Here is a 27,636-nt window from a genome sequence, read left to right as displayed (position 1 = left end):
ACCCTCGAGCACCCTGCGGAGGGTATAGAGCTGGTCCAGTGTTCCACGGCCAGGACGAAAACCGCATTGTTCCTCCTGGATCCGAGGTTCGACTATCGGCCGAATTCTCCTCTCCAGTACCCTGGAATAGACTTTCCCGGGGAGGCTGAGGAGTGTGATCCCCCGATAGTTGGAGCACACCCTCCGGTCCCCCTTTTTAAATAGGGGGACCACCACCCCGGTCTGCCAGTCCAGAGGCACTGTCCCCGACTGCCACGCGATGCCGTAGAGACGTGTCAGCCAAGACAGCCCCACAACATCCAGAGACTTGAGGTACTCAGGGCGGATCTCATCCACCCCCGGTGCTTTGCCACTGAGGAGCTTACGGACTACCTCAGTGACTTCGGCTTGGGTGATGGATGGGTCAACCTCTGAGTCCCCAGCCTCTGCTTCCTCAATGGAAGGCGTGTCAGTGGGATTGAGGAGATCCTCGAAGCATTCCTTCCACCGCCCGACGATGTCCCCAGTCGAGGTCAACAGCTCCCCACCTCCACTGTAAACAGTGTTGGTGGAGGACTGTTTCCCCCTCCTGAGGCGCCGGATGGTGACAGAGTGACTTTTGTGTGCGAACACTAAGGCTTAGGGATGATTTTGTTACAAAAAATCGAATGTCTGATCAAATCTTAATCAGATGTTCAAAATTTAATCAATTCTTTGCCAAATTTTGACAGTTTTCCTTATAAAATACTTGAGGCAAGTGTTATTTTTGATTATGGGCTGTATAAATAAAACTGATTAAATCAACATGGTGTGTGTAATTTATTTTAATACAAAACTGTAAAAAAATAATAATAATAATATATGTATGTATATATATATATATATATATATATATATATATATATATATATGTATGTGTATATATATATGTATATATATATATATATATATACATATATATATATACACATACATATATATGATTTTATATTTTTTTTACTGTTAATGTTTACAGACTTTAAAACATAATGAAAGGTAGCAATGTGATACTAGCGTGTCTGAGTGAAGTATTTCCGACAGCACTTGAAGGCAACACAACACATGAAACGTGCTCTTGGCCGCGCCCCTTCATAGTAGGGCGGGGAGAAGCTGTCTTTGGTTTCTGTTGATGTCAAAAAGTTACACAAGCAAGGTTTTTACAGCAGGACTGTTTCACAACTGCGAACGAGGCTTCACACCTTAACTCACCATCCACTGCTCCCGGCTGCACGTGTGACCGCAGAGCTGTCTCTGGACGTTTTCATTTTTTTATGACAGAAATATCAAACATATAATCCTGGTCAGTGGAGATTAATTGATAGATCCGTGCACGCCTCCTCTCTCTGGGCAATAACCGCGCTACACAAGCCTCTCTGGGTGACGAGAAGCCGCCGATGATTGAGGGCACACCGGGATTTTAAACGTGATTGTGTCGGTCGTCGGAAACAAGTGGCCCACTGCCCGTCTGCTCCTCTGCGTTTATAATCAGCATCTGCTTCTACAATCACTAATTAGTGATATTCATCACACCGCGCATATCGTGGACATTTGTCCTCTGTCAAGTCTTCATCGGCCAAACACATATTTCAGCCATGGAGGTGAGTTCGGTGATTTTAACGACGGGGAGCTCCGTCGTGTTTTTCAGACTTGTCAACGCTGGGGTGCGAAAACTCCCCATGCCTGAATCTGCCTGCAGGAATGCCTGGAAATGGAGGAATATCGCTACATCCTTTGTGCACAGCTTCATCACTGCGATATGGGCAGTGCTTTGGTAAGTTCAACAAGTGCAGTTTTTATTTAGTTCTTCTTAAATATGCATCTGGTTTGAAATTACTGTTTGAGCTCTGTTTAGAGAGTCACTGCGGTTTTATTCATGGATTCTGACTTTTGGCGCGTTTTTATTTAAATTTGCTTAAAAATACACGTTTATTTCAATGTATGCTATTTAACTGAATTTTTGTAGTCTTTCTAAATCATTGTTGAGCAGTCATTATTTTCGCCTTGATGCTTGGAAAGAGCCTCTACCAGAATACAATATGTTATTGTAAATACATTTAAATAGCTTCGACTTCCACAAACTGTAAAATAGTTTTTTCTGAACTTATTTTTTTTTTATCTTGTCAGCTTCTTCCTTCACCCACAGATGGCCGAAGACTTGATAGAAACTCACTCTGTGTTTTCTCATGCTTTGGTGTCATTTTCTATCGGTGAGTAGCCTGTAAGCACTTCTACAGTGGTGAATAACAAACTTAGCCATTATGTGAATGGGCTGGTGGTGGTGTTGGTGTGGAGGGGAGGACTTTGAGAGAAGGAGCGCACCCTTAGGTGCTACCACTGTAAGGGGAAGTGGCATGGTCCATCCATGCTAGTCTCATTTTCCTGCATGATGCCAGCGCAGTATCAGGTCAAAGCATTTGTGTAGACATTGTAAAACATTTGTTTCAACCAAATATGTGGAAGTTTAATGAATTGGATGACAAACTTTTTAAAAATGATGGGTCAGTAAATTGTGCAGTGAACTGTTGTGCTGACACTGTAACTGTACAGTGCCACCCTGAAGGCTCAGCACTGTTTACAAGTTTTAAATGCTCCAGCATTTGGTCATTGTTTCTACAATTCAATTCACACTTGATCATAGTATCGTATTTTTCAAGGTTGGTTAATTTCATATTCAAACTTTCTCATTGTGTTTTCTATGAATGTATTGGAGATGGACATTACAACCACTTGGTGTGTTTTGTGTGTCCTCTCTCTCTCATTTGACTCTGATACTGTTAAACTTTATGGCTTGACCTGTCAACTTGTCCTGTAGATATGTCCTGATATCAATGAAGGCTGCTGAGAATTTAACCATCTACTCTATGTTTTCATACTAGAGGCTTGCACAAATTAGATTTTGCTCCATTTCATTCAAATTTCCCAAACCTAAGTGCACATCCTACCCCACATTCTTAAAATAGCATCTCGCCCCGTTTTCACTGTTTCGCTTATTAATCTCTAAAGTATTACAGCAACTAGTGGCACGTGAGCCCTCTTAAATCCACACTTTTATTGGATCTGTGCCGGGTTGCAAGGGCTCCCCGAGGATTCCCAGGATGTCTGACATTCTTTCAGGAAGTCAGCCCTGGAATCTGGCAAAGCAAGGAGTACTGTCAGTGTGTGAAGTTCAATGGGGGGCATTATTATCAGTCCCTGGCACGAGGCGTAACCCTGTAAAAGTCATGTGACATCACCAAGACAGTAACTGCGCAAAAAAGGCAGTTGATTTATGCGAGCCCCCCCCCCCCGAACCCTCCCGCCAGAAATGTGGTGTGATTCTGAGGCCTCAGGAAGTTTAGTGCGGAGTTTTGTGCACCAGATTTCTGCGCTCAGCCCTCACAGTAATGTGCCATAAGTGATTCTCCACTTGTTGAATGAAGACCTTGTCCAGTGTCTAGAACAATGTCTTTCACAGAAACTCAACTAAGGGTAAAGATCTGGTGTGATACTGCTTTCATGGGCCTTTTAATACTCTGAAGTTAGTTCTCCATGTTGCTGAAGAAGAGTTCCTTCTACCTGTGGCACTTCACCCATAAAATACATTAAAGGACTCCAGGGTGCAACAATTTTGGTCACACATGCGCCTAAAAGTCTGTCATTTGTGACTTAACAACTTCATTGGTCGCACTGATGTGCCTGACATGTAGCAGTTTATTTTTAAAATAATTCAGGTTATCACAGTTTCTTGTGGCTTGCAATTTAAATGAAGAAAATACATATTTTCACCCAACTGCTGTTTACAACCATTTAAAAAAATGTGTTAACACCAAAGAAATTAAATGAATAATGTATTATTAGGTGCTCCAAAGTGATGTGCTCGTGCACCTAAATGAAAAAGTTTGGTGCACCAGTGCAACCATGTGAGAAGTGAGTCTGAAGCCCTGTATCTCTCAGTGGGCACATTTTGTTGATATAGCTTAAAGAAGTACCCAGTTTGCAAAGCAAGTCAAGTTTACACAGACCACAAAAACAAAAAGCCTCACTAGTAAGATGTTTACATGTCCCTGTGACTTGGCCAGTATCAGATTAAGCCAGGTGTCCTAATCAGATTTTTCATGCTATACTGGGTCATTCCAACAGAGACGTGATGTCAGCCGCCTGAAACCCGCTTGTTTGACTAACTTGTTTAAGAAAGGAATTCCCCACTCATGTAAACATACCAATGGATTTCACTCCAGAGGATCCTGAATGGAACGTCAAGCATTATCTGACTCCTTTGTTCTCTGTGTGGACACTAGCTGGACAGAGCCAGGCATCACATATCGCAGAACATAAAGAGAAACACTTTGCTTTGTCAGCCACTCCTTCTTTATTCCACTTCTGTGTTTTGAATACAGATGTGTCCGTACAGAAGCCGCCGTTTAAAAACACAAAGGCAAGATAAGAGATGTCAGTTAATTGGCACTCTTATTTAACGAGTCACATGCTTAAATTGGCTGTTTATGGCAAAACTTGACCCAAACTTGACCTCTGGTGAAAACAAAAGCTGTTGCTGAAAAGCCCACAAAGGCCATAATGTTTTTCCCCCATCCATTGTCAATGCTCTTATGAAACAACATGAACTGCCATGGAGACCAGATAATACCAATAAATCAATCAAACATTTGATAGCAAGCTTTGCAGCTGGTAGCTAGTACATTTGTTTATGGTGACATGAACCCAAACATTTCACCACATCAACATAAGGGTCCCGGTGTCAAATTCACAACAGAATGAGGTTAATTCCCACCCCACTGAAGCCCTGGGCTCCCTCGCACCCCTTCGTCCGTCCCCATCCTCAACACTCCATTATTTTTCCGGCATTCTGAATAGCGGTCACCATGGATACAGCTGGTAGAGGGGAAGGGTGGAGTTGGTGGATATGAATAGCCCCTCTCCAAGACGCATCTTGGTTGCTGTCGTCATGGAAGCAGGGCCCCCCCCCCCCCCCCCCCCCCCCCCCCGACACACTTGATACACTCGAGGCTTCTATTGTCTAAAACAATCTGTTAAGTTTGGGCTAATTAATGAATTTACGCAACTACAGATGACATTAAATTTGGCTTAATGCTGTCTTATCCCCACAGGTTACTTTATCTATGATTTCTGTGACATGGTGTTCAACCAGAAGCTGAGTCAGTCCTGGGAGCTTCTCTTTCATCACTTGGTGGTAGGTCTTTCGATCATTACTGTTACAGTTGGAAATAAACCTGTTGATTTGTGGCCAAAGATGTTTTCATCTTAACCGTTACAGACAATGGAATATCTAACCTTTGCATCTACATGTATCTACCACCCCCGGTAATTCAAAATACAGTAGTAACAGCACAGACACATCATGAACCACAACCCCAACGCACCTGTCAGAAGCAAAGACATGGGCAAGACAAAATAATCGTCTTTCTTGTGTAGCCACAAAGAACAAGTGAGGGAGGAACAAAGAGACAATCAATCCAGTGTGACCAGTCCCCCCACCCCCCGCCAAGCATTCAACCTTCTGTCATGCCTTGAGAAAGTTAAACTCCACCCGTTTTCCATCGTCTCTGTCTATCCACTTTAAAAACAAAACTGTTTCTAGCTGACATAGATACCCTCAGCACGCTAGCCTGACAGGAGATGTTTCCTGATGGAAGAGCAGGTCAGATCAGTTAACCCCTCCCTCATTCCTGCTTTTAAACCCTATGGAAAATAAATAGAGAAATGACCTAAAGTGGCAATATAGAACTACATCCTGATTTGACGTTTTCTCTATCTGCTCCTGGCTGTGTGACCTATATCCAAGCTTAAGTTATGTGCTGCTTTCTGTTGCCAAGCTCTTGTCTTGTCATTCTAGTGTAGTACTCACGTCACAAGAGCTGTCTATTTATTTTATTGGAAGTGGTTCTGACAGGATCAGGGTGGATGTGTACTTTACAGCAGCCATGATGTATGTGTTTGTTATGGGGTTAAAAGTATGTTCAAACATTTCTCTGCAGAATTTACAGGTCAGGTCAGTGATGACGTGACTGCCCAGTGTAACGTGGTTTGACAAAGTATATCACATGACGATCTCTTTAGAGAGTTTATCAAAGAAAAACAATGCTTAAACTTGCCACATTTGGGATATAAATGGACAGATATACAGTGCTTCTAAATGTAAACAAACAGTCACAGTCATATAGCATCACTCTCTTTTTAAGTAACATATTGGCATCTCAAGTGTACTCTGATATATATTTTTTCTGTGCATTTAACAGCAAAACAGCTCTCAAGTGACCCCCTTTCAGTACGTGTCTCAACTAAAGAAACCCTTCACAGCAACATGACTTGAGACTGTGGCTGGAAACTAGCAAATGTTTTTATCAACTCACCCACATTTCTACTGATACTGGTAGTCTAATGGCTCCGTGATAAGACATGGGCATAACAAACATACGGCGTAACAGACATTTTAGTGTAAGAAGAATAAGACAAAGTTAGAGAATAGTGTACATTTCAGCAGAGATGGAATCACAACACCCTATTTTCTCCAGTTTTTTCCAGAATGAGCTATGATGTGTGAAGTTCCAGACACTGGTGCTTAAGTAGTTTTCCACCAGTCTCTGTTCAAGCAGAGCTCCAACATTGTTCATTCAATGTTGAGTTTAAAAGGAATTGAAGTTAAAAAGGAAAAAAATGAAACCACAGTAACATGTTAACTGGCCTTTCTACACATGTGACTTTGAACGTGAAATACCAGGGGGAAAAAAGCGCAGGCAAACTCGTCTACTGGCGGTGGGAAAGGAGTCAGTCATCTATTGATAGCAGGTTTCTCCACGTTCAAAAAAACTTGCAAATTGTGTAAGAGTCATTTAGGATTAGTTGTGGGAACCAGCTCCAGCACAACCCGGTTCTTGGTGTCAAAGGACTTCAGATTCAGATTTCTGAGAGTCTGTTTTTTCTTTTCCTTCCTCTCCCTGGAAGCCTATTGAATGGATGCTTTAGCTGGACCAGCTGGCCTCAGATTGTCACTAGAGTGTGGGAGGGACAGACTACTTCATTCACATGACTTTCTATGTTTCTCAGCAAGCTTACTCGCTTTCTCTTTAATTGCTTTGTTTTGCATTTGTACATCATCAGGACCGTCATTTATTTGTTCGCTTCTATAATTTCTGCTCTGCTTTTTTCTTGTTTTAATGAAACATTTATAAATTATTTAATTGTGTTAGAGGTTCATGAAGGGCTGAAAAGCAAGAGGAAGAAGTCGGGTCTTGATTTACAAATGTAAGCACTGGTCATCTGAAGTCCAAGGTGTTCTCCCAGTGGGTGTAGCATTGAACTGAGCAGGTCCAGCTGGTCATACAGTCAGTAGCAGGAGGTTGATCTGTAGTTAATCCACTTCTCATATTGGCAGCCCACTGATTCATCTTTCAGTCCTGCCCGTCACCCCTGTGTCTTACAATGCTAATGTACAGTTTAGCTCTCTTGTACACAAACCAAACATGTGGAGGAAGGGACGTGGGTGAAGAGACAAACCCATTTGAAGCAGATTGATATTAAAACATGACATTGATTATTTAGCACAGTGCAATCTTCATGTCAGTAAGTGCTAATAGTACTGTGTATATGAAGACATTTGCATAATCAGATAATTTGACAGCACTATGAAAAACACAGTTTCGTGGAAAAACAGATATCGAAACAGCCCAGCATTCTCTGGACTCTCATTATAGATATCATGCTCTATGTAAAGCATTTACATCTGACTGAGCAAACAAGGTGGTTAAGAGAGCTGGAAAATCTGGTCGGAACATATAGTGAGAGGTGTGAGTGGAAATTTGCACTGACGACAGTTAATGATAAAAACATATGCTAACAGACGTAAGCCATGAAACAACACAGGCAAATTACTTTGTGGGCCATGTGACTGAATGCTGTTTAGATTGTAAGGGTGGAACAAGATTTGTTTATGAAATTTATAAAAAAAAAACAACTTAATATCTAAGGTTGTTATTTACATGATTGAGCCTTAAGATGACATCAGCATGACGGCTACAAACTCAGGATTCAGGAAATTGACATCAAAGTTATTTTAAATGGCATACAGAGTTTATATCTACTTTTAATGTCACTTTCCTAACACATTTTGTACTGTCAAACCTGTGTGTTTTTCATTTTCACATCTTACTTTTCCCCTTAGCTCTCATCCTCTGTTTTGACCCATACCTACTCCTTTAGTGTTAGCTCAGATGGATGTGTTATTATCTGTTCTGGGTGTCTTCTTTTCTTTGATCTTCTGCGAGGGATTTCTTTCGTTGAAAACATAGGAAAACATCAGGAGGAGTAACAGGGTTTTGTTGATCCCAGTTGTCGCGGACCGGGAGAAATAATAAAGTCATACATTCCACGGAAAGTTCCCCCCCCCCCCTTCTTATTGACTGAAGTGGAGATTACAGCTTCTTATTTCTGTCTGAGAATGGCCCAGCCTCAGTCACTCACAGATGAGATCCTGCCATAACCTCGAGTTTCCTTTGGAAAACAGGAAGTCTTGATAGTTCTGCCATAAATAGGGTGCCTTCCTCTGAGGAGATTAAATATATATGTACCTTCTATATAAATTGTCTAAGAAACATAACATGCAGGACTTTTTTGAAAGTAATTATCAGTATGGAGCCTATTTAGCATAATGTTTAATTAAATGTGTTGATTAAGCCATTGTTTTAGCTGCACATACTGCAGTACGTATGGATAATGTAAACCAAAGATTTGTTTTCATTTCTTCTCAAAAACCTTTGTGTCCATGGTGGGTCTGTTTCAACCTCGATTGCCCCATTGGTCTTGGAAATTGTGAGCTTGTAGTTTAAAATATGAGCCAGAAGCGAAGGATGCCAAGCAGAGATGGAAGGATAATTTTTTCCACGAAGAACGAAAGCATGTGAATAACAGTGTCCGATGTTCATCAATAACACACATTGGAAACCCCCGGTGAATTAGTTTTGCTCATCTGCTCTCTTTTTGTCCCCTCACATGGGTTTGCAATTTTGCAGCATATTTACCGTTTCCTTCCGTAAATGTCGATCATCCCTTTCTCATCAGGCAGAATTCAATTATCTTCGTAGGGAAGGCCACGGTCAACACTCCGCTTGAGCAAATCAGGGCGGCACAGGTTAATCAGCCATTTGAGGATCCATGCTGTTTCCTATCACATCTGCACTTGCTTGTGTGCTTCATATTTACACATGTAAGCTCTTAAATATTCTCTCCATATGCTACTTATATGGGTTAGTTGTAACATTTCATCGCAATTTATACTCCAATTAGTGTGAAGGATTACTTCACAAGCTGTTCCTACACACGCAAATGAAGAATACAATTTTGTAACTCCCTGGGTAAAGTAACTGATTTCCCAATTGCCTTATGGTTTTTTCCAAATTTGCAATAATCAGCCCTCATGTTAATCATCAGTCATATTTCCTCAGGTTTGAATAACATAAAGTGTATAGCACAACTCTAACCACCTTTGCTAGAGTAATAGGTTTTTAAATCTTTTTTTTTTTTTTTTTTATGAAAAGTGGTTTGAATGAAAGTAACATTTGTCAATCACAAATGCACAAACAAAAGATAACTCAGATAGCTCTCAACAGCAGCTGACATAAGGTCACAGAACGTGAGAATTTTCTGTTCTTCCTCCCCACAGATTTGCCCAAGCTTGCTCCACCTGGATGACGAACTTGTGTAAACATTCTCCAGTCATTTACAGATTTTAAGTGAGATTCAAATCTAGTTTGGTCGGTTTGGTTGGGCATCTCCAATAACGTTCTTATTGTTTTCTAAAGCTGTCTAGGTGTCAAGTTTTTGGCACTTGTACATGTTCTCAGTAAGGATATCTCCATTTGTGGTTAAATGATTTCTCTTATATTCAGCAGCTAAAGCCACAGTGTGAAGCTGCTAGCTAAAGACGATGTTAAGTGAATGATAAGGTTTGTATGGCTAATACTAAAAATGCAAGTTTGAATTATTGTCAGAAATATGAGTTTTCTACTATACACACTACTTTGCTGGAGAATAGTGTACAATATATTCTCAAGGAACTTAAACAAGGACTCCAGCTGATTGTCAGATGTAGTAAATCAACAGTACCTGTGTCTGTTTGTTTCCTTATAATCTGGAAATCATATTTGCCATGTTTTCAGATTTAGTCACTTTTTTCCTCTTGAAGGGTTCGTCTTGTACTATGTCAGATATGAATCGAGCTGGTCTCAGTTTACAAGGCATGAAAATAGATATTTGTGGGAGGAGCGTGAAGCTGTCTCACAGAACCAACAGCATATGACACTGTTGAAAGCAGGAATATAATGTAATTGGTTGTTGGCCATGTTGTCACCAGTGGATCACCACATGTCATTGGAATGCCCCTTCTGCCATGGATTTCTACATCTTCAAGACTGCAGAACCTGATTATCCTGAACTGTTTCTTCCTTCAATCTATGAGTTTCCCTTTCTTTGCTTCAACTTCTCCTTCTGCTCTCTGCTGAATGTCTAAGGCCCACGGACAAGCTGCCTAATGTGACTGCAGTCAAGGCAAATACAGAGTGGTTGTAATTCTTCAAGCCTCATATGGTTTTAAGTGTCCATTGTTGCCGAGGCTGTTTATACAAACATATCCGTAGCTCAGCTGGTACTTCCTCCATTGGTTGATCTTGCATTGAGAAGAATATTAAAAAGCATGTTGAGTTGGTAAATGTCAAGTAGAAGTGCGTTGAGGGATTTGTAATATACCCTTGTGTTTTCAGACCCTTGCTAGTTTACAGCAGCAGTTGATTGGTATGTTTTTGTTTTTGCTAGCACGCCCACAGATGTATTTCCAGCCATCCAAAATCTGTGGGCTCTGCCACGCCTCCTTTTTTAAACCACAATTTGGTGTACCCAGCCACATGGTGCGAGGAGTACATTTTAAAATCTCCAGTGTCGACATCATGTTTGCACACGATGAGCTGCTGGAAGCGCAGTTGTTTTTGCTGAAATGTTTGAAGGGGCGTTCAGAGCGAGAAGGCCTTGAACAATACAACAATGCCACGCCACATCCTGAGGGTAAAGGGGGCCAATCAGATGGCAAAGAGAGATGCATATCACAAAATGGAAACTTGCTGGGTAAAGATTGTGATGTCTCTCAGCAGTCTCATCTTTTTGGCGGGGAACCCGGGAGGTCCCCCCCTCCCTATTCTGTGCATATCCAGACAGGAGGACAGACATCTGGTCTCCACATGAACCTCAGGCTCCTTAGAGAGACACACACTTCCTGAGAGGGCTTCTACAAATGTGTGCACCCCCTCAAAACATTTCTGCGCTGCAGATCCACTCCATATATCACACACGCTGCCTTGTTCACAACCCCCCCAATCCTTGTATGGCAGCCAAACATCTCCCCCATCCCCCCCCTCATCCACCTACTCTCTGCAGCTTGTACCACCCCCTCACATGGCTCCGAACCAATGAGAGCCTCCGCAATCTAGTAATAGTATATCTTGTTTTTATGTTTTCACTTATGGCATGACTTCTGAAATTGAGGAATTTCCTTGACTGTTGCTTTTGTGTCAAACAGTTCAAACTCATCTAATGCAAAGGCAGCAAACAACGCAGCTTCTTGTCTCTTTGTCAACGCTTATGTGTGGCACTGAAAAGCCATTACTGTGGACTATTATAAGCTTCTTTCACAACTAGTGTGTATGTTCTGTCTTCATAAGTCAGGTAGATATTAGCTGACATGATGTAATTACACAGCATTTAAGTATAATTTTAGATAATAGAGTAGCATGTTGGAATTTGTCCATTACCAGTTTCATCTGAGAGTGAGGAAACTTGCGCAATGCAGGTCATTCAGTCTACAATGTATTGGGAAATAGTTCTTGGAATAAGTTAATACATTAGGACCATAAAGACAGAAGAGAAGACTATTCACACTGGTGGATCTTTTTTGGATAGTAAAATGAACACGTTTGGCCACACGGACGTCACGGTGCATCAAGGCTAGATAGGGAAATTCAAGTTATAATTGTGAAGTGGAGTCAAGCTGTGCAGGTGCTATCCATCCTGAAGAGATCCAGGCTAGTGTCGAGAAGCTTTATATTATACTCTCTTCAGCTGGAATGCTAAACTGCAGCAAAGAGCAGTTGTGTTAAACACACAACAAATACACATACACACACAAGCACACACGTGCAGTGCTTTCCAAAGAGGCTGGTGGCTGGAAAAGTAGAGCGCCCTCAAAAAGGAGGAGGCATTTGCCCGTGGTTTGTGTAACAACCAGGAATGCGGTTTGTAGAGGCATCCATCCATCAGCAGGTTTAGAAAGCATAGGGAGTGGACACTTCATAAGCTACTTGTCTGTACTGAAATGCAAGGTGGGGCAAAGTAGGAGGTGTGTATGTGTTTGTCCTGAGTGACACACCTAATGGCCTCGCACCAAACCTTGAAAAAGCTGGAGAACAAACCTGGCTGAGATCCAGCTGCTGTGGGAATACCAGAGTACTTGCGTATGATTCCAAAAGCAGCGTGGGTGGGTGTGCAAGCATGTGAGAGTACAGTGTAGGAACAACCTCACATTGAGCATTTGTAGTAAATGGAGTAAACCATTTCTGTGCCTTGATTGGGATGTTTCCACAGCAACCCTGAGACATCCCCAATAATTGGAAAGGGGTTTCTTTTGTTTGTTTCTCACATCTCCCCTGGTCTGACTCACTGGATGTATATGTCTGCCATTGGCTGACTATTTCAGATGGGTTATGTGTATTAACTAGAGGTGGGTGAAATTCATCGATGTGGCGATGCATCGCGATGCGTCACGTGACGATTTGGCATCGATTTATTGACGTCAGTGCTTTGCCGCAAGACCGGAACAAAAAACACGTAACCGGAACCTTAGTGCGCGCGCCACCCGGACTGTTTAGTGAGTGGGACCACAACAAACGGAGCAGTAACATTAGTTTCTTTGCAAAATGGCAACAGCCAATGAGCGGCCAATTCTCTCGCCACAGGGGTTCACTGCAACCGTGTGGAAGCACTTTGGATTTTATGAGAGAGCAAACAAGACGACTGACAAGACCTAAGCGATTTGCAGTTTTCAGTGTTTTCCGCCAATAGAGGGGGCTCTCCTGCAAGTGGAGCTTTCCCTGGTCAAAGTTAAGTAGGGCAAAGTGCAAATGTTTACATAGTCATAAAATAAAATATTTTGTGTCTTTGAAAAATGCAAGTCAAATGTTTTAAAAACCTTGTTATTTACTTAATGAGTGTAGTTTTAGAGGAACTGAGTTAATTGATAGGCTATTTATTTACAAATGTAGCCACAGATGAAGACAAATTCAATCTTGTATGGATAAAAGCATTAAAACTCGCAATAATCGAAGAATCGTGGCACCAAGAATTGAATCGAATCGACAGTCGTTATAATCGAAGAATCGAAGCTCCCATAATCGAAATCGAATCAAATCGTGAGGTACCCTTGTTGGAACACCCCTAGTACTAACTATTTCAAATATACAGACTGCCATTTTCAGTATGTAGGTTGCAAGCTTGGAGGTTGTTGCCCTTATGTACAATCTACCCTCATGTTGACATGGTCGCCAACAATTTGAACCTAAACAAGATAACACTTGTTACCTTTCCTTTCGCTAGGATTTGGCTATTTTAATGCAGGGGCTCTGACATTTCATCCTGGACTTCATCCCGGCCGCCGAAGACAATTGTGATTGGTTATAAGAAATACAAACAAGCCGGAATAAAAACGTGTGCAACCAGACCTTTTTCCAGCACTGACACATCTATAGTTTTGCATTGTATGATATATTTTCTGAAAACATTAATTCCACCTTCATATCTAGGTGATAAACATGGTGCTGGATCCAAAAACTTCGACTCCAACTGCTTTTTCAAAATGTATTAAGAAATTTGGTAGCTTTTCTCTGCAGTCACAGGTAAACAGGTATACATTGCATTATCAGATCAAACTGCTGAAAGTGATGTAGCTAGTGAACAATCAGGGATATCATCAGATCTCAAAAGCTTTCTGATGCTTCCCGATCGTAATGAGAGTTAAGATGCATTGGAAAAGCCATCATTGGCTTTTATCTTTCCTGGGGCACTCTGAGAATTGAGGTAATGGCTGTGACATACAGTACACTCTGGTGCAACTCAAACCACTGCTCCTCCCTTCACACCCAGTGCCTGAATACCTCAAGCGACCACAAATTCACCCAAACACACCTAATAGTCATAGAGCCACTCCCCGATGTCTAATGTGAGGACTCATTCTCACCCAGCCTGTGTGTGACGTAGCACACATACCCCTAAAAATGAATACCAACACAACAAACCAAACATATTTGTCCTAAATAATTGGTTTAGGGCTCGTCCAGGGAATGTCTGCCCGGATGTTTGTATCAGCGAGGCGCTGAAGAGCCCTGCTTAGCTGTTGTCAGCTGACAGTTAACGAATGTCGCATGATGATGGTTGTGACTACCATCCCCCAGTTGTGTGTGTGCGTGCGTGCTTGCGTGCATAAACTTTGAACTGTGAATGTATGTGATCATTATGGTGTCATGTTTCAGGCTACACAATTATCTCGAGGAGACCTGGAGCTTTTGTGTGGTCCTCCTACCTGCCCAACGCCATACTGTTGGTCTGCCTATGACCAGATGTCTGACACCACTGTTCATGTTAGTTTCCTCTCTATCCTCGTCATTGGGTCATTTCCTATCTCTTTATGACCTATATTAAGGAAGCAATGCCAATCCAATAATGGATTTTTTAGGAAATGGAACAGTGTCACGGTGTGCTTACTGTTTATCGTAAGAGAAAAGAGAATAATGCATATGTGTGTGTCAGTTTGAGGCGGTAAATGTGATCATTGTATGCGAATCCAAATGTAAAGTTTCAGCCATTGTTTGTTTGTGTCCCAGATAGTCAAAAATGTCATGTGAAATGTAGCAGATATTCTTGCTGTAGTCTGATGTTGTTGAGGGTTGGGTGACATGACGCGATATACCATGTGATTGTAGTCGTCAGTGTACTAGCCACTAGTAGATCAACCCACCAGTATTTGGTAGAGATTTGGCAACGCAGTTTTCACAGTTCCTTTCAATTTAATGATGCTAAGACATAGGTATGTTTAGTATGGTTAATTAACTTAAACTATACTTTTTATATATATTCGTATACTTTTTAAAAAATTAAGTCAAACCAGATTAAACAGATGTGGCTGCATTTGCAGGCTGCAGGTACACAGTAGTCGTACCTCCTTTTTTCCACTTCAAGCACTGGTTAAGACCTAAATACTTTGGTGGAATGGGCTGACAGATGGTATTATCCATATGTCAGATTGCTGACGGAGACATATCTTAAATGTTTGTGGTTTGCTTTTTCTAATGCTTAAACTAATTCAGAAAAGCTGCTACTGACATTATTGTTTTTTTTCTTAGTGGTAACATGTTTAGAATAAATTTAATCCTCACTTAGTATGGGTCTGTGTGCTGGTATGAGCATCTCTGTCTCGCTTGTGTGCAGTTATTGAAAAAGTTTTCTCAAACAGGTGTGTCTGCGTGTTTGTGGTTGGACGGGTTGCTGGCTTCTGCAACTGTTTCCTTTTTCTGTCCTCACCTGTTGATATTAAACCCACCACCCAGCACATCTCCTGTCACCCTGACAACTTTGACCCACGCTGCTCTGAGACCCAAGAGGGACAGCATGTTTTTATAACGTAGGTTGCTTGTGTATGTTTTTATATTACAAGAAAAACTCTCCATTACACACATACACACACACACACACACACACACACACACACACACACACACACACACACATAAAAAGGGTATAGCCTGTCAAGCTGTGGGGTTAATGACCTCCCTTGCCACCCTTTGTCTTTTTTTGGTCACATGGTTTCATTATCATTCAGCTCACAGGTTGTCTATCGTAACAAACGTGCTGTGCTGGTACAGAACTTGAAATTCTCCTCTGAGTGAGCCAGCTAGCAGGTTTCTTAGCTGGAGGCAGGGAAACTGGTTTGACACGGAAACCTTTAATTACATTTGTGTCTGCTCTGAGTATTCTAACAAAAATGTGAGACAAAAACGAGGGTCAAGCCTTAGTTTTAATTTGCAAAACTTTAAGCGTGGGATGTGATTGTCTACTGCATCAGCAGTGTAAGACGCGTACAGATGAGTGAGAAATGTGTGTGTGGATGTCAAACAAGCTAAAACCTGCCGATGTTGAGCATTGAGGTGAAGGAAGGAGACTTAAAGCAGGGAGGGGTAACAGGTGCGATCACATCAGGTTTATGACCCTCCGCCTTGACTGCAGACTCCTGAAAATCCCATTGGCAGACGGAGGGAAATAACACTCCAGACCATCTCCAGCACTGTACTAACTCGGTCTATTAAGGAACTAGTCTTGGCATGTACTCTGTCAATATTGTGTTTCATGAGTGCAGCACATTAGACGACATGTACACATTGCTAAGAGGATTTATACTCCTGCAGTACACAAAAGATGTGTGTTTTGTGGGAAGTACAAAAAAAACACGCAATCGTCCATGAACTGCCTTGTGCTTGTAGGGTAGGTGCAGCATGGATAGGCATATTTCCACTTTACTACGCTGTTCACTGATTAGATCTTCGGATCTCATGACCAAAGGCTTCCGACAAATTTCCGCTGATTTTTTTGATTTTATGTTCAGATGGAAAAGAGACAGTAGAGCTGTGCCACATAGAAGAACATTTCTCAACAAATGAAAAAGCAGAAGTCAGTTTGATGTATAGAAAACAGAAAATATTAAACGTGTATAGAATAGCATTTCAGCCACTCATACAATGCACACACAAATACATTAAATACAGTTTTTATAACCTTTGTCCTTCTGCTTTTGCAGCGTTCACACAGGGATTACAAAAGGCACAGAAAATGCGTGTTTGGCTGTTACCATGACATTATAAGCAACCATTTTGAATCAAGTGTTGTCTTTCTTTACAAGCAGTTTTATCAGCTCCATCTTCCCCTGGGGCTCCTGTCAGCTTGCCTTCTGAATATTGATTGCCATAAGTCAATAGCACAAAACTTGTATCAGTATCTGCCATCTTAATACAAACTTCTTTATCATGAGACGTTTGCTCTACTCTTTGGTTTGCCTGTGGTGAGAGTGGTTTTGTCCTTTGGGTTAGGGATGAAGTTTATTGTTTTTGTTTTTTTCACAATTGTTTACTGTACTGTTTCCATTTTTCGCGAGTGTTTCCCCCCTGAACGTGGGACATAAAGGTCCCTCACCAGGGCGGAGAGAATGTCTAATTGAGCCCACAGGGAAGATGCAGCGAACAAACACCCACAACGCCTTTCAGCCCTTTGCTTGGATTTCATGCAGGTGCCTATAACAGCAGGTTAATGTACATCAGTGCAGTCCAAAGTTTAAATACCTGTAACACTCATTTGTCTTCTCCTGTCCCACATTAACTTAGGTCCCACCCACCTCAGTCCCCATACCATTAATGCTCATGAATGTAGGATGTTGAACTTATTGATTACTGACTAAATTATACATTGATTACTATTATCAGTGTATAATTAAGGAGTTGAGACCAAAAGCACTTGGCAAAACAAACTCACTACAACCTGTTTTTACACATTATACCAGCTGTTTAACACATTTTTATTTGCAGAAGAAGTTGTCAAAATGTTCTGATTTCTGCTTAGTTTTGATAATAATAACAATAATAATAATAATAATAATAATTCATTTTATTTGAAAGTGCTTTTCTAAATACTCAAAGACACTGTACAGAAAACTTACATCAAATCAGCAAAACAATAGAAAAGAGTACACTAAGACTTTTGGAGCATTTTTTTGATTACAATGTTTGACTGTCATTTTGATGTTCTGGTGCTTTCATTAATAGAACATGACCTTCAAAAGTAGGAGCCATTCACTTCCTTTTTCAAAATACTCCCACACTACAAAACAAACCCTTTTAACACATTTTCCCACCTTAATGTTAATAAATAAATACATTTAAGAGGGCTGGACACCATGGCCTATCTCGATATTTTATCCTCACAATGTTTTGCACCAAATATGTCTAGTGACACTGCTAATAATACGTTTTAAAAAACCTGCATGAAAGCAAGGATTAGAACAAGCAGAATAGTCATAACGTCATAATTTTCTTGTAATGCAGCCTGTAAAACCAGGAAAAGAGAACAATTCAGAATAAAACTATGTCCAAAATCTGAGACAGTAAAGAGTTTTATATCCTGATAACAATGTGATATTGATATATTGCCCAAACCTTAAATTTTGTTTGGAATTGGCCTTAACTGAGATCAAGTTGAATGTATTTGCATTAGTAGCACCTCTGCATCTGTATTAAATCCTACACAGCCATGTGTGATGTGAAACATGTCTCACACGTGTCAATGTCTATTTTTTACAGTTTCTTGTTGGACTACAGTGGGCTGCTGCGTGTGAAAGCCAAGCTTCAGCAGAGCTTATGGAGGCAAATCCAGCTATTGCTGTGTCATTTTGATCATCTGATAGATCCAGGGTTTGTTTAGGGGGATTACTTTGATTCCCTCTCAGCTCAGAGTGCTGACAGCTGTACAGGGTGTTTGAGTGTTGGACCACTGTCCTTAATGAATGAGTAACAGAGGCCCCATCTATGCTCACAGAGAGAGCAATGAGACAAGCTGGCCAGCTGCTGGTATCTGTTTGGCTGCTGAGCCCCATGGGGTCATTGTCACCTGATGATGACCTGATATGGGGAGATCAGTGGGTCGCGGTCATCGCCTCTCTTGACAGGGAGGCTGCACACAGTGTGACTCTTTTGTCCATGTTGTCCACCCAACTTTTCCTGTTGGGAGCTTTGAAAATGTCAAGTATTAGTGAAGGTGCTCCTGACATATGGCTTCAACTTTATTACATGTTATATAGCATTGTTGTGGCTCTGTGAGCCGTTGTGCTTATCAGTGTCTATAGTAAGATCAGGTAACGGGTGACTGTGATTGGCTGCCAGAGCATGTGAGAGAACCATAAAAGAGAAGACTACCATCATAAAACTAGACACACATGCAGGAGGAAGGAAACCTGAGGTATCCTGATTATAAAAGAAGTATCTCCATGTAATGTCTCAATGTTATGGTGTTTTCATATGATTCCTAGGTTACAACATAGTGTAATAACACTCAGTCTTTGTTACTCACCTTGTCGTCATCATATCATATCGTAGTTTTGTATAAGGGTATGTTTTGAACTTTCCAGGCCCATGTTCTGTTGTGTTTTATCTTCCCAGATCAGATTAGACTGCAGATTAGCTTCTCTAAAGACCCCTGGTTGATGTGGTTGAAGCTGGCCTTGGTGTGTGTGTGTGTGTGTATGTGTTTTTGCATGAGTGTGTATGTGGGTACTTAGACAGGGCAATCAGAGTGTATGGTCTTGTTTTTGAGTGTTCAGGGTAAAGGATAAGGGTCGTAAGAGTTGTTGGCGTCTTTGCTTTTGCTTTGCTTTAATCAAACATGGATGGGTGTTTTATGACACGCACATGTCAGCTTCACGTGTTCGTTATTCTACTTGATGTGGCTTTAAACTGAAGACAGCAAGTGCACGTACATGTTCTCCACCATATATCTTAACTCGTTATCTGTCTGCTCTCGGTTCCGTTGGATTGATATTCACTGTGAGATGGTGTGTTTTTGTGTACATATATTCATGGTTCCTTTTTCCAGTGAGTTGAACGTTAAAGATGATCTGGATCTCAGATCATTTCAGTCTAACCCCAAAACAAAACACTTAATAGATTCCCTTTATCATTATATGTTATGTATTTGTTGCAGAGGGGAATTAAGGTGGGATTTTAGGCTGCTATAAAAAGACATTAAAATCACCTCTGCATATTTCAGGTAAAATTTAAGCAGTTGTCTGATAGTCTTTCCTGTGGTTTAAACAAAATAAAAACCAAGGAACCCCTGTTATTCGATGATATATTGAGCTTTATTCACTTTATTCAACAGTTTGTTGTTTTGCACCTACAGACCACAGCAAATTCATCATATGTGTAAACTTACTTGGCAGTAAAAGCGATTCTGATATTTAGCCATTTTCTGGGACCCTTGAGGTGCAGAACAAATATGTGATGACATTTGCTTACCAATAGAATGTATAAATATATTTACTAGAATGACAGGGAAATTTCAACGACCAACAAACACTGCTGTGTCATCTCACATATCTGTGAGCGCGTGTCACTTTGTTTCATACTGAAAAGCCATGTGTCCTGTTGACGTTACTGTCACCTCAACAGGCTGACTTTGGTGAGTTGGTCTGTTTGTGTTGCTAGCTACGGTGCTTTCACTGTCGTCATTGGGAACGTCCACCGCCATTGTTTGGTATCACTGTCATTATAACGTGACAACAGGTGAAGGCTTTGATCTGAACGGTGATTAGTTAGGGTGTGTTTGTGTGAGTCAGAAACTCAGATCACTGTTTTCATTTTGCGACTATGGAATCTACAGTGAACTAATATTTTTTTTCAACGTGGGCCTGAGGTCGCGATGAAGGTGTCAACAACAAATTGCCAGATTCCTATTTAAAGTCAAAGTTTCCCCTTGACCAACACTTTAGTCCATGACAGGAAATGTTGAAAGTGATTGTCCAGACATTCATCTGCTGTGAAATGGAGTCTGTGTTGGATCCATGCCACCCCAAACCATTTTGATTACATCTAGTGAAGAACACCCTTTGAACGTTTAACCTTTTTTTTAGTCAAGGACACATCCATTACGATACATACATAACGTAATGACCAGTTAGTGTGCTGCTGACTTTCCACATGCCCTGTTGCCTAATCAAGGACAGCACGCCTCATGACTGTTTGTTTGCTGCATTAGAGAAAGCATCCTGTGACCTCACACGACACAAACACAAGATGCTTCCCTAACTGAGCCCTGACTGATGGTAAATGCCGTTCTCTCATTTCACAGTGTATCCCATGACCTGTACTAACTAACTAACCAAAGACTGGACTGCTCTCTCACTATCTGCCCTTCGCTGCCACCGTGCACTCTTGATTTATAAACATGGCAGCTTTTGTGGTAACAGAAGTACAGTGTGTCTGAACACAGTTTGTCCTCCTGCTACACTTTTTGAGTGTGCTCTGAGTGTGAATTAAGCTGGTGAATGTGGTGGTGTGGGTGTGTGCCAGCTCCTGTGGAGAGCTGGCTGAACAGCCTGTTTTTGTATAAACTAATTTCTGTCATCCAGATTTTACACCTGCAACACAGCTGCAGTGAATGTGTTGGACAGCAGCGTCCGCTTCTGTCCCAACATATCAGATACTGTATGTAATCCTTTCCACTGACACTTCAGTGTCATGTCAGCAGACGGGATTCGCAGAGCTGCTGTTGTCAGACAGGTTGTGAGTGATGTTGCTGCCATCTTGTGGAGGTTTTCTGTTCGTTATCAAACAGACTTTCGTAAGCACTATTCAGCAGAAATGTATCATGGGAGCAGTGACCTTCCTTGGTCATTAAGTAACACGCAGCCAGACGTAAAAGCGGTCAAACATCAGCACTGAAAGGGAGTGGAGATGAATATAATCTAATAAATGATTCATGATTTCCTTTTAGGATGATGTGTGGCTACTGCTTTAACTGAATTTATATTTGATTTTCAAGTGAATTTTTTTTGGGTGCATACCATCGTGTCAGTTGATATTTACTATAATTTGTCCTTTTGTCAAATTGGCAAGTACCATGATCTTTAAAAACATATCTGAAGATAGGCAAGTCTATGCTTAAACTGTTGGAAACTGTAAGTTCATATTTGTCAGCTTCAAAACAGCACATCAGTGTGTGCCATAATTTTATTTAGAGATGATTGTGAACTTCTTGGTGTTTTTGTGTCCCTTTTGTGTTTGGGAAATGAAATAATCTTAATGTAATAATGAATAATTGCACCCTTTCAAAAAGCAAAGATTCCATTATACAAATTTATGAAACAACCATTAATATAACCTTTTTTTTCCCATTTGACATATGACACTGATAACCTATGATTACTTCCTTTTCATGGCCGATACCAGTAAGACTAATTTCACATTCTGTAATTGAAAAAGAAGTTTCTCACCTATAGTGTATGCTTTTCTGATGGTAAATAAGGCTGAAGTATTGCAAGCAATGATTGATGATTTAATAATTCACAGCTTCAGGAAGATTTGTTGTGTTGAAACTCTTTGAACCCTTACAGAAGAATTATTGCATGCTGCTCTTTTTATTTCATCTCAAACACCTTATACTACCACTTATTGTATCATGATGTGTAGATGTCATGCTTGTTAAGTCTTGTTTGGCTTCGTATTAGCTACCTTTATCGGCTATAATTTCCTCAATACTGATAATCAGCTGATGATATAAATGTTCTAATATGGGCCGATAATTTGTCCTTTATCCAGATATACAGTGCAACTCTAATACTTAAATCATGGTGTAAGTATTATGATTGTCATGGATGTCACAAACTAGTAGCTCATGAATCTGCCAGCACAAAACTGATGTGACACAACAGCTAAGCACTGGCTGCTGCCATAAGGGAATATTATCTTATTACTGATAGGATGATAACAGTCAACATATTATCAGCTGATAATGATGTTTGGCAGATAAATCATTGTAGCTCTAATTTTATTGTGGTATTGGTGACAACGTAACCAATTTTTCTACTAAGCTCAATCTTCATCATGTGTTTAATTACGTGCTGCACACTACATCCATTGTAACTTTCTTGCCTTTTTTCTCACTGTCTCCCTCTGTAGGTGATCACCTGTTTCGGCCTCTCCGTGCTGTCTTGCCACTATGTGGGCTTTGCCGTGGTGGCCCTGTTGGTGGAGATAAACTCTGTGTTCCTCCACCTCAGGCAGATGCTGCGCATGGCCAGCATCGCCAAAGGCACACTGTACCGGGTCAACAGCATGATCAACCTGGGCACATACGTGGTGTTCCGCATCAACACGCTGGCCTGGATGACCCGCTGGCTCGTGCTCAACAGGGACAAGGTGCCCCTCCTGGCCTACACGCTGGGCAGCGTGGGTATGGCCATCATGACGGCCATGAATATCGTCCTGTTTTATCGGCTACTCAGGAGCGACTTTTTGAAGAGCAGCACCCGCGAGACCAAGAAAGAGAAAGAGATGTAGAGAGGAGGGGAAGAGGGTACACAAGAAGGATTTTTACTTATAAACACACTCATTACTGTATCTTAACACCCTGTGGCTGAGATTTGGTACCGTTTTGCCTGAATGTAACATACTCAAAGCTCGGAGATAGATGGATCTTTCTTTCTCTCATACTGAATACAAGCTGTAATCAAATGGCCTTTCTTCAAAACACATCACACAGCTGGAATGCTTAAAGCTACATACAGATGTAGTTTTTAGGCTTCTGTACGTGTGGGGTGCAGTCATCCTTAAGTGCCATTAGTGCCTCACTAATGGTAGATGGAGGGTTCTTCATATGAGCAACACAAGGCCTTGTAAAACGAGACCAAACGCCTTATTGTCCCACAGTCTGTTAAATTTGAGCTAAATCTGTATCTTATAGTTAGTGAAGACATCCACCAATAACACTCCTGTATATTTCTATGAAAACATACAAAATAAATACAAAATATCTTAACTCAGAATAACTTTTTGTTCAGATATATACAAACTATACTGTTGTGGGGTTTTTAAAAAATAATGTTCATTTTCCCCAGTTAAATGAGATTGGTGTCCAAACCTTCTTGTCGTTAAACGCTAGCACTGCAGAGGTGAATCTATCTTTTTTCTCTACCAAATCTCCTCAACTAAAAAAAAAAAACGGCTGCTACCTCAGAAAGCTTGTAACAATTCTGTATCTCTCTCTAACACAAGCTTTGCTGTCAGTGTTTGGCAGGTTCTTTTGTTCTCAGAAAAAAAAAAAAGAAAGAAAAAAAACTATATTCAAAGATTATAGAGGAAGGATATCCAGTAACTGGAGCGATGGAGATAATATGGTAATATAGTAATGATTAAAAACTAAAGAATTTGTGACATTAAAATTGAACAGATTTTGCTTTTCTGTTGCCATTTTATGCTTGGCCAAATTGTATTAAAACGTGTAGGAAAGAGCATTTATAAAGCATGAAATCAGCTGTAAATCAGTCATATAATGGATTATGATTATTTAACCCTAATCCTTTAAACTGTTTGTACTGTACGGTCCACCAACCAGGGTGTTGTGTTAGTAAATCTTGGAGCAACAAAAAAATCAAGCAGATTCTGAGTCAATCAATTTCTGAAGTCCCATCAGCCATCACCAATGACATCAATTTCCAGTAGCTCAACTGACTGCTGTGTTTGTGAGCAAACTTGAAACCTGTACAATGTCAGGAAAACAAAACATGGTCAACGATAGCAGATATTGCTGCAGTGCCATGATTTTTTCATGGTTTTTTTTGTATTCCTTTAATTGTCTTTGTTATATAGTCTACAGTAGAAGCTTTCAGACAGGCAGTTGTTTTTGTCGTTGTTGTTGTTGTTGTTCTTTTGGCCTTTGGAGGGCAGCAAACTCCTCAACATTACCTCAGTGATCTCAATACAGACAATAACACCAGAGATGTCTTTTATAGCTCTGTGCATTTGATTTGAAGTCGCCAATAAGCACAGTTGGATACAGAGTTAATCCCTGAGGTCGGTGTTGGAACAACCAGGTCTGAGATCTGTGAATACAACAAACTGTTAATACACAAGGCTGCTACGAGGCTGCCTACTCTAACTGCTCACATCACAGCATTGCAGTCCTCATATGGCATGGAACTATCTGATGCCATTCATGTTTTTTGTTGTTGCTTTTTTTGTGTAAATTCATTATCTGGGGTGTTAAATTGTGTATATTTGTAATTTATTTGTGCAAAAGCAAAGTTGTGGATTAATGATGAAATGAACACAATGTTCAATGAATTTCCCTGTTGTGAAACAGTTGATTATAGTGAAGCTGATATGATCATTTTAGTCATGTTGTTATGTGGCATTGTGCCTCTTTGGTTCTGTTTTTGTTTGTTTGTTTCCCCAACTAATACTCGCATCAACCATTATCTATAATGGCAAGCTTAAAGTCATTTCATCTTGAAAGTGTTCATGTTCAAGCCCCTAAAGCAAGGCTGCCCAAGCATATTACAAACACGGCCACATATTAAGTGAACAGACATGAACACACTCTACTCGGTTGGTGTTGGAGGGAAACATCAGACACAAATATTATATTTATAATCTGCTGTTGGCACTTAAACACAGTCCACAAATTTGACTCTTTGTCCTCACTGAAGTCAAGACATCACTGCACTAAAGAAAGGGCACCGTTTGAAGGAAGGCAGTAGAGTTTGGATTATTATCGTTGTGGCTGATTCCCAGTTGCCTTTTTGTAAGATCAGGATCAACTCCCTTTTTGAATTCATATTATGAATGTAAATGTGCATTGTTTTTTTTTGTTTTTTTTTTATCTCAATTCTTCAGATTTGTAGGGCAGCTTAACTTTGTGGTCGTATTGAAGACTGATGGTGAAACTGGTGACAATTGAAGTTCTTTCTAACAAGCAAGTGTATATTTGTGAATGTGTTGTATAAGGCTGTTATTGGAATTATAGTATAATTGTAATGGTACCAGATTTGTCCATTATGTTGCTGTGTGCTTTTAAGAATTGTCATAAGACGCCAAGATGCCTCCTGGTAACTACGTCGTAATGACTGTGAGGAGCCGTTAGCCAAAAACATCTACCGTTCTGCTCTCCACACTCATGCAGTTATGAACTCTTACTGCCATGCTGCCTCATATTTTACATCGTACACATGAATAAGGTGGTTGACTGTATTATACCCGTTCCTTTAGCACAACCAACAAATACTACCATTTTATTGCCTTTTTTTGTCCATTTATAGATTTCTGTTTTTGCTGTGGTGATTGGTGATATTTTGTCCATCATTAATTATCAGAAACATTAATTCATAACAACAGTAAAGGCTATTGAGTAGCTTGACTTATAAAGCTTCCATTAAGGGGAAAAAACATGGAATACCGAAGCCACCGAGACCAGCTGTGGTTGAGAGAGCAAAATCATCTGTTTTCTCAGAACACAACAAGCGTAAATATGACAGTTTTATTTTTACATGTTTTGACAGATTGTTCTGTAATTGTGACACCAATTTATATGTTTATATGATAACAATATTTGTTTAACGTACAAAAATAAAGATCAAAAGATTAAATGTTGTGTTTTCAGTTTTATATCCAGATCATTTGTCTGACAGCGCTGTACTCTGGTCAGGTAGGTCAACATTTAATCACAATAATACTCTTGAATACTACATTTAAGTACAGTTTCAATGTACTTTTACTTTGATTATTACATTTCTTCTTGATATTTGTAGTTACTGGTCATCACTTTGAAGATTGCAGGCTGCAACGGAGCCAAAGGATCTACCCATCACTACTTTTGGTACTCAGATACATACTGTAATTTCTTACCTGTGCAGCCAGCAGGATTGTTTAACCCACTGTGCATAGCCCAGAGCTCAGAACCCTCTCAGGCTGAGAAAGTGTACACACTGGTGCAATCTTGGCCCATTCCAAAGTGGGCTAACATCAACTTTAGGGTCGGGCTTGGTGGCCCTTCTCTAGAGCAGTGTGAGCCCTGAATTTGTAGGGTTATACTCTACAATTCTATCAAACACAGGGTTAAACGGTGCCAGTGTTAATCAGGGCTGAAGTAAACAGAAGTAACACAACATTCTAGCATGTAAACATTAGCTCTGTGTTTCAACTAACATTTAATCCAGGGATGGTAAAAGTACAGTGTGACTTGTACAGCCTTGGGCTAAGGTTAACCCTGGGTTAACAATCTGTGTGAAAAGAGGCAAAATTATCCCAGACTCAATTCTTAGCCTTGGGCTAAGGATAGCTGTTGGCTTAGAATAAGCAGCATGAAAAGCTGTACAGACAAAAGACAAAAGACAAGCAAATTAAAAAAAAACGTCCTCACCACTTTGGCAACAAATGTGCAGCATTCAGGAAAAAAAGGCTACAAACCGATTAACTGCAAGCAGCATAGATTTTACATGCAAAATGTAAATGTATATCAGATTGTAATTTTAACTGTCTCCATGGGACACACCGCGCATGACCACATTAATATAGGCTATATGTGTGCTTGATACAGCTGAGCCTATTATATCTTTCTCAAGTCTCTGTGTGACTGAAATGAGCCGTATTTCCATGAAGCCTGATCCTCCGAGCGCACACTTATTTACATTTTTGAATGACATATATATATATAATGACATGCCCAAATATCCCCTCGACTGTGGACTAGAAAAAGATATGTTCCTCTTGCCATGTCATTATATGGTACATTATAAAAGGTATATTGTGTTTCGCATGACAAAGCCTACAATTAAAAATATTTGACCCTGTCTCATAATATCTCAGACTTTGGTCGTTCATCTGCCTGCTCATCACTGTGTCCCAGGCCATTTATTTAAAAAGATCTCAGCTATTTGAATGTTATTGGGGCATTTGGTGAAATAAACTAAAGTAGTGTAAT

General features: G+C 40.5%; 1 protein-coding gene across 1 annotated transcript; it reads left to right on the top strand.

Annotated features, from left to right (window-relative positions):
- The first annotated feature begins 1,128 nt into the window (after positions 1–1,128).
- tlcd2 (TLC domain containing 2) lies at positions 1,129–26,302 on the top strand. Its single transcript, XM_030404791.1, has 4 exons — positions 1,129–1,789; positions 2,143–2,225; positions 5,124–5,206; positions 22,839–26,302. The coding sequence occupies exons 1-4, from the start codon at positions 1,611–1,613 to the stop codon at positions 23,217–23,219; spliced, it is 726 nt and encodes a 241-aa protein (XP_030260651.1). The 5' UTR covers positions 1,129–1,610; the 3' UTR covers positions 23,220–26,302.
- Positions 26,303–27,636: the final 1,334 nt, after the last annotated feature.

The sequence above is a fragment of the Sparus aurata genome, chromosome 2, assembly GCF_900880675.1.
Source record: "Sparus aurata chromosome 2, fSpaAur1.1, whole genome shotgun sequence".
NCBI lineage: Eukaryota > Metazoa > Chordata > Actinopteri > Spariformes > Sparidae > Sparus > Sparus aurata.
The sequence above is the reverse complement of the archived record's forward strand: the minus strand, read 5'-3'. Positions and strand labels throughout refer to the sequence as shown.

Excerpts from the sequence above, each read along its gene's own strand:
- tlcd2 (XM_030404791.1), top strand. The coding sequence starts at position 1,611 with ATGGAGGTGAGTTCGGTGATTTTAACGACGGGGAGCTCCGTCGTGTTT. Across the intron at positions 1,790-2,142 it reads GCGATATGGGCAGTGCTTTG|CTTCTTCCTTCACCCACAGA; the intron begins GTAAGTTCAACA and ends TTATCTTGTCAG. Across the intron at positions 5,207-22,838 it reads TTCTCTTTCATCACTTGGTG|GTGATCACCTGTTTCGGCCT; the intron begins GTAGGTCTTTCG and ends CTCCCTCTGTAG.